General features: G+C 35.3%; 1 protein-coding gene across 1 annotated transcript in view; it reads left to right on the forward strand.

Annotated features, from left to right (window-relative positions):
- Nucleotides 1–15,711, forward strand: part of SEC24A (SEC24 homolog A, COPII coat complex component) — a 69,612-nt gene that overhangs the window by 16,681 nt on the left and 37,220 nt on the right. The window contains exons 2-8 of the mRNA XM_052642462.1: nucleotides 4,505–4,987; nucleotides 9,395–9,565; nucleotides 11,520–11,597; nucleotides 12,148–12,314; nucleotides 12,578–12,750; nucleotides 13,684–13,786; nucleotides 14,878–15,004. Of these exons, the coding sequence (XP_052498422.1) occupies nucleotides 4,505–4,987; nucleotides 9,395–9,565; nucleotides 11,520–11,597; nucleotides 12,148–12,314; nucleotides 12,578–12,750; nucleotides 13,684–13,786; nucleotides 14,878–15,004 (1,302 nt within the window). The remainder of the gene's footprint in view (nucleotides 1–4,504; nucleotides 4,988–9,394; nucleotides 9,566–11,519; nucleotides 11,598–12,147; nucleotides 12,315–12,577; nucleotides 12,751–13,683; nucleotides 13,787–14,877; nucleotides 15,005–15,711) is intronic.

The raw sequence follows: 15,711 nt of genomic DNA on the forward strand, positions 1-15,711 counted from the left end.
CATAGACATCTTTCCAGAATTAGAGATATCAGATTAAAAGACCCCTTGGCGCATACAGATGATCAGATATGATTAACTGAAAGCAAAATCAAATTAGGATGGGAACAGCCTAATAAGAAAAGAACCATGTGTAATTAATATGACACATATAGAACTAATGAATCTGTGGTTCAAGACAGTGGATATTTTCTTGTCTGAGCTGGCATAATCTGTGAAACCTAATCTTAAAGGAAAATTAAACTTTATATTAAAATTTGCTGCAAGAACAGGAAAAAAAAAAAAAAAGAATCAGAAGACTACAGGATACTTACTTCCAGATCAGAAACAACATATGTATTATCCTGGCACTGTTTCATTAAAATAAAATGAATGTTCAGTATTTTTTAACAAAGGAAGTTGGAAGTGAGACCAGAAGGGAAGCCAGGGACATAGAGGATCTTATAAGCTAAGATAAGGACTTTGGAAGTTTTGAGTAGGAAGTTGATCTGATCCATGTTTTAAAAGGTAATAGGATGTGTAAGGAATAAATCATAGAGGGATAAAAGAAGATTCAAAGGTATCAGTTGATTACAGGCTTTCAGACTTTGACTATAATCTACAGTAAGAAATACATTTTAAATAGTGACCCAGTATACATATTCATATGTGTATATATTTGTAATGTAACCTCACAATACTTAACCTTTATTACATGTGATATCCTGCAATATTTTCCATTCTTAACTGTCTTCTATTTCTTAACTAAAAAGATAGTTTATAGCTTATTGATTTTGTAACTCTTGAATTTATCGTACCTACTGTTTGAAACACTGTTAATCCACTAGGACAAAGCATTATTGTACGGTGAGAACGTTTGTAGAGACTTGTATGGTGCCTTCTTTTTTGAGAAATAATTTTTGAGGAAAATCTCACCTTATAATTGGGCATTTATGGTATTTTGAATACTTGATAGCCTTTTACTAGTTAGAAGTGAAAGTAAATGTTCTGTTCATAGTAATTTACAAACTGCGGGATCCCTGGCAGCAAGTTAACTACATTTAATTTAAAGGAAGATGGTGGCTCAGACGGTAAAAGCATCTGCCTACAATGCGGGAAACCCAGGTTCGATCCCTGGGTGGGGAAGATCCCTGGAGAAGGAAATGGCACCCCACTCCAGTACTCTTGTCTGGAAAATCCCGTGGACTGAGGAGCCTGATAGGCTACAGTCCATGGGGTCGTGAAGAGTTGGACACAACTGAGCGACTTCATTTCACCTTTACAAAAAAAACATGAAATATAATTGGAAGATAAAAAACAGTTCTGAATAAATGGAGAGACATATCATGTTTATGAGAGAAAGAAAGTTTTTTTTGTGTGTGTGTATGACTGTTGCACAGCTTGGGGTTGCTTAGTTCTCAGCCAGGGATCAAACCCTGGCCCTCTGCAGTGAAAGCATGGACTCCTAACCAATGGACTGTCAGAGAATTCCTGAAAGAAAAATTTTCTGTCGTAAAATGTCAAACAATCCAAAATAAATACATAAATCAAATATATTTCTTATGGATATTTCACTTTTTTGTGTGTGGGAGACTGCAGAAAGTGGTCTTACACTTTTGTGTTATGTCTGAAAATTTTCATAATCAAAAGATTTGTGTAAGAAAGATATCATACTTCTTTCTTTATAACTTCCTTCTTCTCAGCATTCTTTTCTTAAATATTTTATTTATTAATTCTGGGCTGTACTGGGTCTTTGTTGCTATGAGAGGGCTTTCTCTAGTTGCAGTGAGCAGGGGCTACTCTCTAGTTGCAGTGAGCAGGGGCTACTCTCTAGTTGCGATGTGTGGGCTTCTCATTTGGGCGGTTTTGGCTTTTCTTGTTGCGAAGCTCAGGCTCCAGGATGACGGTCTCCGCAGTTGTGGCACACAGGCTTCACTGCTCCTCAGGACGCGGAGTCTTCCTGCGCCAGAGGCCAGACATATGTCCCCTGCATTGGCAGGCAGATTCTTAATCAATGGACCACCAGGGAAGTTCTCAGTATTCTTTTTGTAGTTTTTCTAAATTGGTAGATGTACATCTGGTTTATTCATCTTATTGATAATTAGTCTGTTGTGTGAATAATCTACAATTTATTCAGTCTCCTGCTGATGAATATTTAATTTGTTTCCAATTTTTCATTATTATAAACAATTAGCCAACTAACATGTGTATCTGTTTCTTTTGTTCTGAAAGAATACCTGTATTTTAAAAAAATTTTTTGGCAGAGTAATGCATATAGATGGTGATTGGAGCCATAAAATTAAAAGACGCTTACTGCTTGGAACCAAAGTTATGACCAACCTAGACAGCATATTAAAAAGCAGAGACATTACTTTGTCAACAAAGGTCCATCTAGTCAAGGCTATGGTTTTTCCAGTGGTCATGTATGGATGTGAAAGTTGGTCTATAAAGAAAGCTGAGTGCAGAAGAATTGATGCTTTTGAACTGTGGTGTTGGAGAGGACTCTTGAGAGTCCCTTGGAGTGCAAGGAGATCCAGCCAGTCCATTCTGAAGGAGATCAGTCCTGGGTGTTCATTGGAAGGACTGATGTTGAGGCTGCAACTCCAGTATTTTGGCCACCTGATGGGAAGAGCTGACACATTTGAAAAGACTGATGCTGGGAAAGATTGAAGGCAGGAGGAGAAGGGGACGACAGAGGATGAGATGGTTAGATGGCATCACCGACTCAATGGACATGAGTTTGGGTAAACTCCGAGAGTTAGTGATGGACAGGGAGGCCTGGCGTGCTGCGGTTCATGGGGTCACAAAGAGTCGGACGTGACTGAACTGAACTGAACTGAATGCATATAGACTAGCGTTCCCCAGATACATATTACTTATGTGTATATGCTTTTGTAGGCTTCCCAATCCTACCTCTCCTATATATATATACTTGTGTATGTTTGTGTAAGTATTGTGTAATTAATGAACGCTCAAATTAAACTAATGGTATTGGTACGTTGGTTGCATGGATTGACCCCTCAATCCATGATTGGAAGATAAGTATTTTTTTGTTAATAAATGTAAAGAGTCCACAGGAGTTAATTTTGTATGAGTGCCATCTTTTAAAAAATATTCATGTTATTTCCTTTCATTTTCTAGTTTTATGGGCAGAAATGACAATATATTCCTGAGAAGTGGTGATTCTAGAGATTAATTTTTTTAATATATAACAGCTTTAAAATGTACAGTCTGGACTTCCATAATGTCCAGTGGCTAAGAATCTGCCTGCCAATACAGGGGGCATGAGTTCCATCCCTGGTCCTGGAAGATGTGGAATCTTTGGAGCAACTAAAAGCAACTGAAGCCCATGTGCCCTAGAGCCCATGCTCTGCAACAAGAGAAACCGCCACAGTGAGAAGCCCACACCCTGCAGCTAGAGAGTTGCCTTGGCTTGTGTGCAGCAGTGAAGACCCAATGCCGCCAAAAATAAAATGAAAGAAAGTGTTTTTAAATGTACAGTTCAATGATTTTTTAGTGTACTTAACTAAAAATTGCAACCATTGCTACAACCACCTTTAAAACCCAGAGGGATGGGATGGGGAGGAAAGTGGGAGGGGGTTCAGGATGGGGAACACATGTAAACCCATGGGTGATTCATATCAATGTATGCAAAAACCACTACAGTATTATAAAGTAATTAGCCTCCAACTAAAATAAATAAATTAAAAAATAGATAAATATATAAAATATCTTTATCACCCCAAGAAAGAAACCCCATACCCATTAGCGGTTACTGCCTGTTCCCTCTTCCAGCTGTTGTAACCACAAATCTACCTCTGTGTCTTTGGGTTTTCCTGTTCTGGACATTTTATATAAATGATTTGTCCAGCGTATGGTCTTTTGTGAGTAGTGCCTTTCACTTAGTATAACGTCTGCAAGGTTCATCTGTGTTATAGCATGCCATCAGTACTTCATTCCTTTTTATGACCAAGTAATATTCCATTGTATAGTTATGCCCCTTTTGTTTATCTTCAGCAGTTAGTGGACATTTGGATGTTTCTCCTTTTGGGCTGTTAAAAATAATAATATTGTCATCATTTGTCTACACGTTTTTATGGAGACCAAGAGTGGAATTGCTGGATTATATGATATCTCTGTTTAACGTTTTGAAGAACTGCCAGATTGTTTTCCAGTGCACTTGCACTGTTTTACATTTCCATTTGCAAAGTATGAGGGTTCCAGTTTTTCTACATCCTTGTCAACGTTTGTTATTTGCCATCTTCTTTTTTTTAACCATCCTAGTGTAAGTGGTATCTCATTGTAGTTTTGATTTGCACTTCTCTTATGACTAATAATGTTGAACATTTTGCCATTTGTTTTTGTCTTTGGAAGTATATTTGAGTACTATTTAAAGCTTTTGCTCATTTTTAATTAGGTTATTTGTCTTTTTGTTGTTGAGTTGTAAGAGTACCATATATTTTACTAAATTTTTTAAAGTATTGCTTGGTTTGTTTGTAAGACTAATTTTTCCTGCTCTTATTGGAAGGTCCTGTCCAGAATGCCGTGATGTCTTCACAAGTGTCAGTGAGCCAAGGGTATAATTCTCAGCTTCCAGGATCCTACCCTCATCTAATACCAGCAAAGACTTTGAATCCAGTCTCTGGACAGTCTAACTCTGGTGGTTCCCAGACTGTTTCCCCATTAAGTAATTATCAGAGACCTGGACAAGCTCTTTATGGACCACCTGTGGCTTCTCATCCAGTGACACCTTCACTCCGTAGTGGTCCTAGTCCCCAAATGCCACTACCTACTTCTCAGAACCCAGCTGCTACACCAATGCCTTCTGGTAGCTTTCTTCCTGGAGCCAGTGTACCATCACCTTCGAATTGGCAGTATAACTATTTGTCACAGACAAACCATTGTCCTCGTGCGTCATCCCAACCAGCCATGACTGGGAATACAAATTTGATGAGCCCTCAATATGTTTCTTCTGGAGATTCTTCACTTCAAAACAACTTCATAAAATCAGGTAGAGTTCTTATAGGAGTGCTAGAAATGGGAAAATTTTGCTTATTTTAAATGTTTAAATTACTATTTCAGTCTTAAAATCATGTGGAAGACTTTATCACTTTTTTTTGATGACTGTTAATCTTTAGATTATTTCTGTAACTTTTGGGTTAAAATCATGATTGTTTCTGCTTTGCTTCTTTCCTTTGAAGGTATTATCTGAGTTTCTTTGGGTCACCTGTGATATTTTAGGGTTTCAGGTATATGTGCAGAATCACTGCCTTGAGGACTGGCCAATACTTACATTAGCAAGGTTCCATCTTGTATTCTAGGGAAGCTCAATCCCTGTGGTCTCTCTTTGAACTTAATCTGAGGGTTGGCTTATCTATTTGTTAAGGCCCCGACAATTTTTGACTCTAGAAATCCAAGAATCCTGGAGGGGCAGTGAAAACAGACGTACTTTTGGAGTGAGGAGTACTATTGAGCACATCTGTGGTCAGAAAGCCGTGCACAGAGGTTTATCCCTGTGTTTTTTTCCTAAGGTTTTATAACTTTAGTTCCTACGTTTAGGTGTTTGATCAGTTTTGAGTTAATTTTTGTACATGGTGTTTTTAGTGAAAGTTGCTCAGTCATGTCCGACTCCTTGTGACTCCATGGACTGTCTAGTCCTTGGAATTCTCCAGGCCAGAATACTGAAGTGGGTAGCCTTTCCCTTCTCCAGGGTATCTTCGCAACCCAGGGATTGGACTCAGGTCTCCTGCATTGCAGGTGGATTCTTTACCAGCTGAGCCACATGGGAAGCCCAAAATACTGGAATGGGTAGCCTGTCCCTTCTTCAGGGGATCTTCCCTACCCAGGAATTGAACCAGGGTCTCCTGAAATGCAGGCAGATTCTTTACCAACTGAGCTATCGGGGAAGCCCATATGGTGTTAGTAGGTAGGGATTTAACTTTATTCTTGTGCATGTGGATATATAGTTGTTCTAGGACTTTTTAATGGAAAGTGTGTTCTTCCTCCCATTGAATAATCTTGGCACCCTTGTTGAAAATAAGGGTTATGTTGATCATAAATGTAAGATTTATTTCTGGACTTTGAATTCTGTTCCATTGATCTGTGTGTCTATTTTTATACTGTAGCTTTATGGTGAGCTTTGAGTTTGGAAATATTGACTCCTCCAACTATTTTTTTCCCCCAAGATTGTTCTATCTGTCCTCAGTCCCTTGCATTTCCTTAAGAATTTTAGGATCAGCTTGTAAATGTTTGGGGGAAAAAAAGATAACTGTGATTTTGATAGAGATTGTGCTGAATCTGTACATCAATTTGGGAAGAAAGCTATGTATTCTTGGACTCACTTTGATCATTAAATCTTTTTAACCTCATTGTTTGGTCATATGTGGTTCAAAAATAGGTTCATTTAACTATTTCACTATTCCTTTCTTTTTTTTTTACTATTCCTTTTTTGCTGTTAATTCAGATTCTGTATTGGGATCTGCAGATTGATTCTGTTCAGCACACATCCTCAAGGCAATGAACTAGTAAAAGTTTTCAAGTGAAATGGTATTATCAGTTGTTACCTTCTTATGTTAATATGTATTTCTGCATCTAGATACTACATGTACTTCATGCATTTTATAGTTTGTTAACTGCTGAATCTATTTTTCTTAGCCTCTTGATTAGCCACTAACCTTGGTGAATGCATTTTGGTCTTGTAAAGATTAAGGGTGCTTCTAGAAACTTGGTTTCTTTGGAGAGATCTTCTGACCCTTCATTGTTAGAACCAAAATCCTTCTGATTACTTGTATTCTTATTTATTTGACACTATGAGTGAGCATTAATCATTTGAAATTAATAACATTCACTTCTTTATTAAGAATTGTAGATAACATTTATTGAATATTTGTTATTTTTCAGCATTTTACCAAACTTGAATGTATGTTATCTTATTTAATTTTTATAGCAGTATGTTTTACAGATAAGAAATGTGAGGCTTGAATAATTTGCCCAAAGCCACAGAAAATAGGTTAGGAAAAAGTACTATTTAAAAACTATTTGGGGGACTTCCCTGGTGGTCTAGTGGCTAACACTCCATGTCCCTAGTGCAGGGGACCCACATTTAATCCCTGGTCAGGTAACTACGTCCCACATACCACAATTAAAGATCTCACATGCTGCAACTAAGACCCAATGCAGCCAAATAAATAAATATTTAAAAATAAATAAATAAATAAAAACTATTTGGAAGTAAGTGTAGCCTCTCATTAAAAAGCATGTGATCAATAATCTGAAATTTTTTTGGCTACAATAGAAGGAAGACCACCCTGAGTTGTCCCTAGATAGAGCACCTTGATTATAGCACAGATGTGGTGACAGAGATGTAAGGAAATGCCAAAATTTAGGAAGGTTTCTATGTAAAAGAAGCATATGAGTGCTAAAAGAACTATATGACTGCTCTTCTCTTTTCTTAACGAGACCTCAAAAAATTCCCCATTTTTATCTCTGTTTTTTCATCATTGTTGGTAGGTGCCTGATTGTCTGATGTCAAAATTGTATCTAAGTTATGTAAAATATATAGTTCACACATTAAAATTCTCTAACTTTTTCTTTTCTTATAGGCCACCTTTTACCATGTAATTAGTTTTAGAGATCTCAGGAGCCAGATTCTGAAACTCTAGCTATTGGTGTTCTAAATAAGGGTCATTCAGCTTGAAAAAATAATGTCTATTTTATGAAACGTAGCTTATTCTGGATTCAACAGTATTCCTCTTAAGCTGTGAAAAATCTCAATAAGCTCACATGTATTTTATTAAACATTAGGTTGTTACATCTTTGTAGCCAGATATGTCATACATTCTTGTTCATGCTGAGTTGGAAATGTACCTTGCCCTTTTGTTCCTTTGACTGGTCTCTATTCTTTGATAAGGGAGTTCCATGGCAGTAATCTTTATCTTCACTTTTGACAACAGGGCACTGACTAGTCTTGTTGGAAGATCATTTTTCAGTTCGGTTCCTGAGTTGGGAACATCCCCTGGAGAAGGGAATGGCTACCCACTCCAGCATTCTTGCTTGGAGAAACCCATGGACAGAGGAGGCTGGCGGGCTCCAGTCCATGGGGTCACAAAGAGTTGGACATGACTGAAGCGACTTAGCACTGGAGAATTCAACAATGTTGAAGAGACACTGAAAATTTTCATATTTGGTGTCCTTATTCCTTCAATTTTACAAAACACAGATAGAATATATTAAATTCAGAGGATAAAAAAAGTATTATAATGAAAAATTAAATCACATGTATTTAATCAGTAGTAGTTTATCAACTTTGTAGACTATTGCTCCTTTTTGGCAAATGAGAAGTTGGTTGTGGGTTTTGGAACTTTCCAAATCACACAGAATTTCCTCAAGAGTAGAACTTATTATCCTAATAGAAAATTGGTGAAATTGAGGCAGTGAGATACTGGTACAAGGTACAAGGACAAATGCCATGATGTTTTTTAGTTTAGTTTGATGGATACTTTTAAGCATCTTGGATAGCAGTGTTTCATAAGGTTTATACATAGACTTTGGATCATTTCCTGATTTTTAAGCCTAGGGAGTATTCTTAATATAGGATGTAAGTCATTATTGAAAGTAACCTGCTTTTAATTATTACTAGGTAAACACTAAACAGTATATACATTTATTATCTAATATTAACAGGCTATACCCCCAATAAAAATGAAGCAAAATGAAATAAAACTTGGAGAATTTAGGATAACCAGATTACTTTGTAGTTTTAGAAAGCTAACTCTAACCCTAATTGATGGTAATCGAATGGGCTATATTGATAAGTACTCCATAAAATTTTATTCTGTTAATTTCTACTGCAATACTTGACATGGCCTGTTGAAGCTTTGTGACCAGTTAATGAAAAATTAAGCAATAAACAGGGCATTGTATCTACTCTATAAGTGATTTGATCCTGACTTTATATTGTTTTAACAATTGGCAGGTAAGAATTATGGTGGCCTCCCAGGTGGCTCAGTGGTAAAGAATTTGCCTGCCAGTGAAGGAGACACAGGAGACTTGGGTTCGATTCCTCTGTTGGGAAGATCCCCTGGAGTAGGAAATGGCAACCCATTCCAGTATTCTTGCCTAGAGAATTCCATGAACTACAGTCTATAGGATTACAAAGAGTGACACAACTGAGCGACTGAGTGTGCACGTGCACATACACATACACACACACACGCAAGAATTATGGTAGGAGAGATTTGGAAATGTGTAAAGTATGCATATAAAATTAGACAGTCAATCTGGGAAGTTAACTTATTTGTAGTAATTTGTGGTTTATAATGAAAATATAAATTTGGAAGTTATTTAGATGTGGTAAAAGGCTGTTTTGGCCTTTTTCTTAAGTTCTTAAGTGATGTGTGAAAAACCATTGTTTCCATAGGGTCTGCACTGCCCTTAGCGAGTCCACCTCTGCCTACTACTTTTCAACCAGGAGCTCCTCTTGGCCCCCCTCCAACTGGAGGACCACCTCCAGTGAGGGCCCTTACTCCTCAGAAATTGACACCTAGAACTGTGCCCCAGCCCTCATTTAATTCAACTAGCAACCAAGAAGGTAAGCAGGACAAAAACCAAGTCAAGTCCTAAAGTTTTGACTCAGGGTGGAAGGATTAATATTATTTGAACTCTGCATTCAAGCCTTTTTTTTTTTTTTTCAGAAAATCTGGTTGTTTTGGTTTGAGATGCCCCGTAGGAATTTAGGGTTTAAAAAAATTACTCAGTTTTCCTTTTCTCTATTCTGTGACTAGCTGTGGACTAGCCTTTGGGATCACTGTTAACTTTTTTTGTTACTGTGCAGATTTTAAAAATCATGGCTATAAAGTCACGTATCTCTTGGTAGAGGGAGGTGAGAGGGGGTCTTTCGCTTTTCTGGACATGACATTGAAGCTATATTTTTAATACATCGGCTCTTTTTCATGGAAGCAGGTTTTTGATTGCCACTGTTACTGTTAACAAACTGCCACTGTTAACAAACATTTATAAGCCTAAATAAAAAGTAAAATGTAAAAACATTTTCATGTTTTATAGTTTTAGACCATTATCTTCAGATGTAACTTTAAAATACAAGTTTATTAACTTAAAATGTTTTATAAAGTAAGAAATTGAATTTTAGGTATAATATAACCATTGTAACAAGATTGGAAATAGGAAAACAGATGAAGGGGGGGAAGAGCCACTGCCCATATTCTACGACTCAGTACAATCAATATTATCATTTTTGTACTTTCTTCTACCATTTCCTTTTTTTAGTATTGTTAGTAGAGAAAAAAACTGACCTGTGTATAATTTGAAAAGGATCGTGTTAACAATGAGTAACAAAATGGTAAAGTAGTGTCTCACGTGATAATTTTGAAAATCAAGCTAGAATAAGTATGTAAACTTTTAGCCAACTAAAAATATGCTCAGGGCTTTCCTGGTGGCTCAGTGGTAAAGAATCCACCTACCAGCGCAGCAGACATGGGTTTGATCTCTTGGCTGGAAAGATCCCACATTCCACGCAGCAACCAAACCTGAGCACCACAACTACTGAGCCTGTGCTCTAGAGCACAGGAGCTGCAACTGCTGAGCCCACATGCCGCAGTTATTGAAGCCCACACACCCTAGAGCCCATTTGCTGCAAAAGAGTAGCCACTGCAATGAGAGGCCCTCACATAGCACCTGGAGAGTAGCCCCTGCTTGCTGCAATTAGAGAAAAACCTGTGCAGTAACTAAGACCCAGCACAGCCAAAAGTAAATAAATAAAATAAAAATATGTTCAGTGTTTTTGTTTGTTTCTACAAGATTACCAAGATTTTCTATTAATATATCAACTCATGGGTAAAGTCGTGGTGGTCTTGAGAATTGGAAAGGAGTTACTAACTTTATTGAAGTCACTAAACTTATCTATTTGGTATTAAAATGACTGTTAAAAGTTAACACATTTATTTGTAGGTGCTAGAGGTGATGCTATTCACTAATTTGATTTCTTCTATAGCTGAATTAGAGCTAATAAATTTTAGTGATAAATTATTATTATTAGTTTAGTTTGCTGGACTAAAGCAATTGTTCTAATCACTATATATCACTTTAAAGTTAATTCTAGATTCTACTCTGTTCTGTATTTTTTTAAAGGTTTTTACCCTCATAGATAGTGTATCTCATCCTTATTTATCCTCATTCTTAAATAGTATTGATTTTGGCGACTTAGTGTAGTGTGTACTGCTCCTTAGAAGTTTTTAATGCTGCTCTTGCAACTGGTAAAACTTTCAGATTGTATATAATTTTATAAACTCCGCAAAGTGCCATTCTTTTTAGAGGTTTATAAAGTTATTTGAAACTTTTATGCATTTTGTATATTTAGAATCTTATATTGTTTGAAATTTTTATTTCAACATGTGACATTTCCTGGGATGTAATTTAAGCTATTTGTCGTTTGGAACATTGTCATAAATTTTAAATACTAGATCAGATCTTGCAGAAATTGTAATACTGGTCCTAATTTAAATATTGTTAATAAACTTCCTCCTTAGGTATTATATCAAATACCAATAATGGATCTATGGTGGTTCACAATAATTATGATGAAATTGAAGGCGGTGGCTTCTTGGGTGAGATGCTATGAAAGATTTTTTTAAAATGTGTTCCTGATAGAAAACAGAGAAGAAAACTTAATAATTAGGTCGTGCAATGGTACCTCCTGTTAGCATTTTCTGTCTCTATGGATTTAGAATTTTTGTTAGGTTCCCCCTCTGCCCCCCCACTTTAGAATTGGGATTATGGGCTTTATTATTATAATGTTATGACTATAGAATACTTTTATCAGTTAGATCTATTTAAATTTATCCATTTGAACATTTATTATATTCCAATTAAAATTGTTTTGAATTAAAATTTTAGTCTGAATACAATGTTTAGTGCATGGCATGAGAGTAAATTAAGTATACTAAACTTAACCTTTGTGTGTTTATAGATATAGACCACATTAGCTAGATTTTAATCATTGCTCTTTCTTTGTTACTAGTGTTTATTTTACAAAATTGGTGAGTTAAAGTATTAAGTTACCCGAAGGGTTTTGGAGTTACAAATTTAATGGATCTATGTGTTGATTTAAAGTACTTTGGAGTATAAAATAGAACTTAAAAGTTACCTTGTTTCTAGCAACATCACAGCCTACTAATAAGAATCCCACAATGAGCCGAAGTGTTGGATATTCATATCCCTCCTTACCACCTGGTTATCAGAACACAACACCACCTAGTACAACAGGAACAGGAATACCACTCTCTTCCTTGAATTACCCAAGTGGTCCACAGGCTTTTACTCAGGTATACTTTTTTTTTATAACCTGTATTCTGCTTTTTGATTTAAACTATATTCACCTGAAAGCATTTTACGAAGGTACAGTGAACATTTTTTACCAAATTAGAATGGTGATGAATATTTCATAAGACTTTTGTCCTGTTACATGTCTCCAGAACCAAAAAAATTGACCAGGAAATTGAGATTACAGTTTTGTTATTAATGTATGCGTCTCTTTTCAATGGAAGACATTGTAAAGGCTACTTACTCTGAAGTTATATTTCTTTAGACTCCTTTAGGTGCTAATCATTTAACTGCAAGTATGAGTGGATTAAGCCTACATCCAGAGGGGCTAAGAGTTATCAATCTTCTTCAAGAAAGAAACATGCTTCCATCGACACCTTTGCAGCCTCCAGTTCCAAATTTGCATGAAGATATCCAGAAGCTGAACTGTAACCCAGAGTAAGGCTTCAAACAGTACTTCTTATTGAATCTGACATTTTACTTGTTCTAAAAGGCTTCCAGATTCTTTTTGAGCTTCATGTATTTTGAGCAATCTATGCAGGTGTATTAATTTATGAAAGTAGTCTCCATGCACAAAACAGTACTTTGTTAGTTGCTTACTTGATATTTGGAATGTTCTAAGTAAAGAAATAAGGTTGTAATGCCTGATCTGATAGTTGCTCTTATCAACTGTAATGGGACTATGATATTCATTATCATTATGGTGGCTCTATTATATTTTCAAAGTCCGAAGTGTGGAGATTTGATTCTATATAATTCTTTATTTGATATTATTTTAAATTATTTTTCATAGCAAACATAATTATAGTACGCTTTTCTCTTTTAAATTTGGTTGTGAGTTTAAGTTCATGAAGTTTTTACGATATGAAGACTTTCTGATAAATTGAATTTGTTATTTTTAAACAGTCTTTTTAGAACCTAATACAAAACTGAGCTTTCAGGTAATACACATAACTTTACATTTGGGTTCAGTTCAGTTCAGTCGCTCAGTCGTGTCCGACTCTCTGCGACCCCATGAACTGCAGCATGCCAGGCCTCCCTGTCCATCACCAACTTCTGGAGTTCACTCAAACTCAGGTCCATCGAATCGGTGTAATTCCAGTGCAATCTAGATTTATATAAAGAAAAAGTCCTTTGATAGTCCAGACTGTCTTATGCACAAGCTGAGAAGAAAGTGTTTTGTTATATAAAATGTATTCTTTCTGAATAGGATTTAAATATTTAAAAGAATAAAATTTGTGAGAGCCTGTTGAAATACTTCATTTATAATCTGATCCAGTGTTACAATGTGTACCTTTTAAATCTTCTGAAAATTTTTTGTTCCAAACTAGTCATAGTAATAACTGATACATGATTTTTACTTTGATATAGGTTATTTCGCTGCACACTGACTAGCATTCCTCAGACTCAGGCCTTACTGAATAAAGCCAAACTTCCTTTGGGACTGCTGCTTCATCCTTTTAAAGACCTTGTGGTATGTTTTATTAGTGAAAGTAAATGTGGAAAATTATCTTAGTGATAAGGAATCTTTTACAATAATGCAAGAATTTTGTTTGAGCTGTCTTTAGGAATTTGACCATTGACAAATTCCTTTATTCGTATTTCAGTTAAAAAGATTATTATCAAACGCTTTTACAATGAGATAAAATAGACATATTGTTGAAAAATTCAGGAGGTACTGAGTAGGATATATGTACTGAAGAAAATAAGTGAACCATAGTATTTTTTTTTAAGTTGTAAATTGTTTACCCTTTAAAATGCTTTACCCATTCTCCCAGTTCTTCTGTTCTTGGAGTAAAGTCTGTTGCTTTGAGAAACTGCTTCTCAAAAAAGGAAGAAAAACAAAAAAGGCCTTCTACTTTTGTCCTAAGGTTTTAAGACCTTGACATGTGACCATGTACATTTGAGATAATCAGTACATAAGTGAAGTGACTTTCCCATAACCAACCTCCTTTTGGTAATAGGATTGTATTGCCTTTATTGATTTTTGATTTTAAGACTTTAGATCTTTTAATATGTAGGATAAACTTTAAATAGCATAATTGCCAAGTCAAATAAAACATTTAAATATGATTTAAACCATAACTTACTTTGTGATAGTTCTTTTATGAGAACTTAGTAGCCTGTTAATGTAACATGAAGAAACTTCTTAATAATTTAATTGATTTTTTTTTTAGAATGTTGATCGATCCTTCACCATTCATCTCAGAAATACATTGTAAATTTACTATATTGATTTTGCAGTGTCAACTTTTTTCAAATCAATTTTTATTGGAGTATAGTTGCTTTACAGTGTTGTGTATGCAGTGTAAACTTTTAACGAGAAAATAAATACTGTTTAAAAGGCAAAATTTAATGAGAATAGTCTTGGGCAAAATCACTAGAGTTTAAAAATCAATACATGTCAACTACATAATATTTTGTGTGGCAGATTGGACACATTTTTTACCCTAGTTTTTCCTCGAAAATTATAGTATTGCAACAGTTGTATGGATTAATTGCTTTATCCTTAGACATGATGATTGCTGTCTTTAATAAATTAGTTGTGGGTTTTTTTTTTCCCAGCAATTGCCTGTGGTTACCTCTAGTACAATTGTGAGATGCCGTTCATGCAGGACATACATCAACCCTTTTGTCAGCTTTCTTGATCAAAGGAGATGGAAATGTAACTTATGTTACCGAGTTAATGATGGTATGTTTTTTTTTTAATTAATATTATTGTATTCATTGTAGGGAAATTGGATAATATAAATGTAAAGTTGAAAAAGCAAAAAAAATTTAAAAAACCTGTCTTATTTATGTGTAATCCTTCCACTCATATATAACTTGTTTTTACTTTTTTCTAGGCATTTATACTTATATATAAATGATTACATATTTCTTAAGCAAAAAAATATGGTAATATTACTTTGATACCACTTTTTTACATTTATTATATTGGGCATATAATAAATGGCATATTTCATGGTATTATTTAAGCCTATAGTTTAAGAAATATTTTTATTTAGAAATTGTCCCATGCCTTTTCTCTAGGGTGAAAGAAAAATAAGTCCACAGAATAGCTGCCATTAGCTTCATTCACTGCTGTATGAAGGGAGGTGGGCAGTGCTAGAAGGTTAGTTGAATGTAGTTTTTTCAGTAATTGATGAGGAGGAGATATCCTTCAGTAACTGTTCACTATTTATATATTGAGAAATATCACCTAACTAACAGCATTCTATTAGGATTAGAGAAGGAAGAAGGGCATGCTGATATCCACATTGAAAATTAAGTTTTCAATTTTTCTAAAAATCTATTTAGAAGGAGATTTCATTAAGCATTGGGAAATAGAGGAGCTTCTGAGATTTTTGAAAACCACTTTTACTGTTTGTATTTTTAGAGTAGAAGAAAATGAGGGTA

The sequence above is a fragment of the Budorcas taxicolor genome, chromosome 7 (assembly GCF_023091745.1).
Source record: "Budorcas taxicolor isolate Tak-1 chromosome 7, Takin1.1, whole genome shotgun sequence".
Classification (NCBI taxonomy): Eukaryota; Metazoa; Chordata; class Mammalia; order Artiodactyla; family Bovidae; genus Budorcas; species Budorcas taxicolor.